This window comes from Morus notabilis, unplaced genomic scaffold (assembly GCF_000414095.1).
Source record: "Morus notabilis unplaced genomic scaffold, ASM41409v2 Scaffold485, whole genome shotgun sequence".
NCBI lineage: Eukaryota > Viridiplantae > Streptophyta > Magnoliopsida > Rosales > Moraceae > Morus > Morus notabilis.
Window position 1 is genome coordinate 51,147 of NW_010364290.1, and position 5,034 is coordinate 56,180.

The 5,034-nt window shown below is 32.7% G+C and overlaps 1 protein-coding gene across 1 annotated transcript; it reads left to right on the top strand.

The window, feature by feature from the left end:
• The first annotated feature begins 2,266 nt into the window (after positions 1-2,266).
• On the top strand, positions 2,267-5,034 carry LOC112093091 (transcription factor MYB113-like). The gene is made up of 4 exons (XM_024170888.1): positions 2,267-2,402; positions 2,572-2,701; positions 4,369-4,577; positions 4,709-5,034. Exons 1-4 carry the CDS (start codon positions 2,267-2,269, stop codon positions 5,032-5,034), a joined length of 801 nt encoding a protein of 266 aa, XP_024026656.1.

Consider the following 5,034-nt stretch of genomic DNA (forward strand, 5'->3'; position numbering starts at 1 on the left):
CATGCTACTATGTTTCCAAAACAGACACACACCAGTACACAGACTACAGAGTAATGCTATTCACGTCCAGACAAAAAAAAAATTTCAACAACACAATAATACCAAACCAGCCCTAACTAATTATTAAAAGGTTGTGTTATGGGTTTGGGTCTACTAATTTCATTTTTCGAAAAGTTTTTTTTTTCACGAAATTTTTTTTACTATATAAATTATATTTTATCTGTCGTAAATAAAATATTTACATAATAAACTGTTATTTATTTTAAATAGTTATAAAATATGTTATTTATTTAATTTATAAAAATCTATTATTTATTACAATTTCCGTTGAGAGATTGACGTGATATTACTTGATTAATAACGTTACTCATTATAAGCAAGCTCTGTTAGACCATGTATTTCTTAATCTCTTAACGTAAAAATAAAAAAAATAAAAAAAAAAGAGGCGAACCTCTTTTTTCTACGGTGCTTTTATGAGCACTTCTTCCCCCTTCTTTTTTCTTTTTGTTCTTTTCTCAAGTGCCTCCAACACACCACCACGTGTGCAAACACAACACCACGTTCAGTTTGATCGTATAAAAAAAACCACGTTCACCTACTGCTCAAAATGTTGGACTGGTAGCTAGCTGCAAGGTCTCTTTCATTTTACAGATTTGAGTTTTTAATTTTAATTTTGTTACAGTTAAAAACTCTCATAAAAAATTATATATAACTTTTTCTCTACAGTAAAAAATTTTCACATAAAATCACATCTCAACTCAAATTGATAATTCGAATCAATGAACTTAACGAGGCCTTAAGCTCCACACATATATATCATTAGGATTAATTTCAAAAATTTCCCCTAAACTATACCCCTTGTAACACTTTGTTGTCCAAATTTTAGAACGTAACATCCGCTCCCCCCAAATTTTATTCCGTTAACAAGCTTTCCCCTTCTGTTACAATGAGTGATGAAAATTTCACATGTCACTTATTTAGTGAGATTTAAAAGTGCAATTACGCTTATACTCTCCTAATCAGATTAGATCTCACGGATTAATCGATAGAATTCACCATCTTCGTTCCCAAAAACTAGGTCTTTTTTTTTCTCACCTCATTCATCAATGACGAGTTCCTCGTTCATCTTCGTTCCCTTGCCCTGTTTTCCTACCGACTCTTTTTTCTCTTGTTCGTTGCTACACTGCCTCTCATTCTCTTCCGGTTTCTCCGGCACACCTATTTCCATACTCAGTCGTGGATCTCTCACTTTTCTTTGTTCTTTATTGTGGGATGTTAGTTCGTTCTACGTTGAAATTCTTGCTTTAATTTGGTTATGCCTATTTTTTTTCCCTTTGAATTTCTCTCTAGACAATGTTTGGAATCCGTTAAACCATCTAATCAAAGCCCAATATTAATGCACATTCATGGGGTGATGGATTTTCTTTCATTATTTGTTTTGTTTCTTTTTTTTTCCTCTCTTATTCTTTTTTTCATTGGGTTGTTGCTTGCTATGGGGTTTTTTTAGTTGCCTTTTGTTTTCCTTTGTGTGTTAAAGTATTTGTTCTTATATGATAATTTTTTAGGACTTCAGTTTGAGATATTACACTTGTTGGAGATGTAGCCAAGGCTGATTGTGTATCTCTGTTTTTTTTCCTTATGGTGATTGGTGCATTCATCACCGCTCCTATGGGAGGAGAAATCAAATGTGCTACATGGAGTGGAGGCGAATGAGAGGTCTGTTGTAATAGATTAATCCTTTTTTTATTTACGCATTTAAGTTTTTTAATCCATTTTTTAATAACTTGGGGTCTTTAGTGGGTCATTTACATGACACGTGGTGAATTCCATCACTCATTATAATAGAAGGGGAAAACATGTTAACGAAATAAAGTTCAGAGGGAACGAATATTACATTTTAAAATTCGAAAAGTAAAGTGTTACAAGAATCATAATTTAAGGGAAATTTTTTGAAATTAATCCATATCATTATCACCTAGATAAAATGCCTCTTTTTTTTTTTTTGTATGGATAGCAATTTGCACGTCATTATGACCCAGTGATCACTGATGTTTTAAAACGTATAACTGAGGAAGTATTCTCTGTCTATATATTAGTTGATCTGCAAGTGACTTTTGAAAATCGCAATCGTACTTACTCTTCTAGTTGTGTGCACTACTCAAGTGCAGTTGGATTAGTAGTAGTAGTCGTCGTCATAGTTTCGTTTTTCGCTTTAGTTAATTATAATAATAATAATAATAATATATAATAAAACACAGATAAAGTCATGCACACGGAGGGCTGTTCCTCTACGTACGGGCGGGGTGAGAAAAGTGCATGGACAAGAGAGGAAGATATTCTTCTTAAGAAGTGCATAGACAAGTACGGTGAAGGAAAATGGCAACTTGCTCCTTCAAGGGCTGGTACTTAATATTTGTTTATCTTCATGACAGAGTTTATACTAGCTATATATATATATCTTTATATAATTTATTGCTGATATTTGCAACTCTGAGTACTATATAATTTGTTAATTACGTTTAGTGTTTGTTTCTTGATTTTTTTTCCTTTTTTTTTTTTTGTTCTTGGCAGGACTGAACAGATGCCGGAAAAGCTGTAGGCTGAGATGGATGAACTATCTGAAGCCGGATATCAAAAGAGGGGAATTCACAGCTGACGAAGTTGCTCTCATTCTTAGACTTCACAAGCTCTTAGGCAACAGGCAAGTGTAGTATAGTACTGTCAATTATATATACTCCATAATTCATAGATACATATGTATGATATATCCTCCCTATAGCTATCCAGGCTTGGAGTACCACCACATCCCCAGCTAAAATTATTAAGTCTTGCATTATGGCACTTTTCGAGTTGAAAATATGCACATTCAGCAACAAAAAAAAAAAAAAAAGTGATTTGAATGTGAATATAAAATTATAAAATTAAAAAAAAATAATGTATTATGTGTTTTATATCATGTGCGCATGTGCAATCTATCACGGGTTAATGCCCAATGGTGAGTAGGCACTCTTACCAGTTTAGACTTGCTCCCAGAATCGTCTCATACCGTTGGACCGTAGGAAATCTGTTGTCATCATGTATGAGGAAAAAGTTAATATTGCGGCGTTATAACTTAAAGTTTAAAATTTTGTGTAGTATGATTAAAAAAATATTTTACAAATATTAATGTAATTTTAATAGTATTTGTGTTTTGTCACGACGTTGGATCATACAAGTGAATTATGTGCTATCATTAATTACTTTTGATAATTACCAAACTAATGTTATGGTGACATATAACAAACATAATGCTAAACAAAGCTAGTTATAAATTATTTTTTGTATTAGTAATATAAAAAAGGGACTTTCTTCGGTGTTTTCTCATTTTTAGGAATACCGGTATTTATATTTTTTAGCCGTCATATATGTATTAGAATCTGTCTATTCTGCATATTTTTTTAATCTGATGTGATTTTGACCATTTAATGACTGAAAAAACAGAAAACACCAATATTCTCAAAAAAGAAGAAATGCCGGAGAAATTACCATAAAAAATAATGTAGCATTATTACTTGGCCTTATTACTTACTATAAGTGCATGATTGTGACAAAAGGACTAGTTAGATTCTTTACTGGCCTTGCTTCCTGAATGTGAACCTGTAACAAGTATATTCATGTGATATGTGTCATATATATGAATTGATCATCTTACATTTTCGTTTGTGCTAAATAACTATGCCACGTAGCTCAAAAAAAGAAAACTAAACCGCGCTTGTTTAAACAAATTATTGTAAAAAATTTGATGTTTTTTTCCTCAAATATCACGAAGAGAATATCTAATGTTCGTGTAAGAGAAGTAAATTATACGCGTATCTAACATCTACTATTAGATGCTCTTTTTCAAGGACAAGAGGTAGAGCTAGTACTTTAGGTTTGCGGTCTTCAACTTTACCGATTCGTTGCATAATTCAGTAGCAATTTACTTTCTTCAATATTTTATGGTTTTAGCTTTCAAAATAAATTACGCATATTCCTTATTAACTAAATTCAACTGTACTTATAGAAGTTAATTACCGTTTAAAAGAGAGAATATACTTGAAGGCTCATCATAAGACCGTTTGGACTAATTTGGGTCTAGACCATATATAGATGTTCTCTTTTTTTGCTGAATGACCATATATAGATGTTAGATAATGGTAATCTTACTCGAAATCGATATTCTCATCGTACATCAAGTATGAAAATACAGTCTGATTTTTTGGTCAAATATTTTCTGTTCAAATTGTTAATTTAAATATTTATGATTTCTTTGTCATTTATAGTAGCTTTGTAATATATAATTGATGTTATATATATATATATATATATATATATATATATTGTTTGCAGATGGGCGATGATTGCGGGTAGGATTCCAGGAAGGACAGCCAATGATGTGAAGAACTATTGGAATACTCACTTACGCAAGAAGGTGGCCTTGTTCCCTCATGACAAAAACACTAAAAATACAAACAACGATATTATTGCTAAATCCAACGTATTTAAGCCTCGTCCTCGGACCTTCAAAAAACAGCCCTCTTTGACGAACAAGAACAATAGTACTAGTAGTAGTACTACTGCTAATTTTGCAACCATTAACATTAACATGCAACCAACAGAAACAATAATAACAACAACAACATTAATTACAACAATAATAATAACAACGAGCCAGTAATACCGATTCTAGAGGACACCAAGTACTGGTGGGAAAGCTTATTAGATGACATCACATTCGACGACGGAGTCGCAAACTCCGTAAGCAGTACTGGTTTGTTAGATCATGGCCAGCCTAACAATGGCAATATTGCAAACTTTCTGTCTGAATTAGAAGCTGATCAACCAGCCTTGTCAATATCGCCGCGGCCAACTGATATAACGGATAGTGCTACTAGTACTTGTGTTAATCTCGTTGAAGATGATTATGGCCACCAAAATAGTTGGACAGACTTCATCATGGACGTGGAGCTTTGGGGTCTCCCTAGTACAGACCAAGGAAATGCTGAAATGCAGTAG

Excerpts from the sequence above, each read along its gene's own strand:
- LOC112093091 (XM_024170888.1), top strand. The coding sequence starts at position 2,267 with ATGCACACGGAGGGCTGTTCCTCTACGTACGGGCGGGGTGAGAAAAGT. Across the intron at positions 2,403-2,571 it reads ACTTGCTCCTTCAAGGGCTG|GACTGAACAGATGCCGGAAA; the intron begins GTACTTAATATT and ends TGTTCTTGGCAG. Across the intron at positions 2,702-4,368 it reads CACAAGCTCTTAGGCAACAG|ATGGGCGATGATTGCGGGTA; the intron begins GCAAGTGTAGTA and ends TATTGTTTGCAG.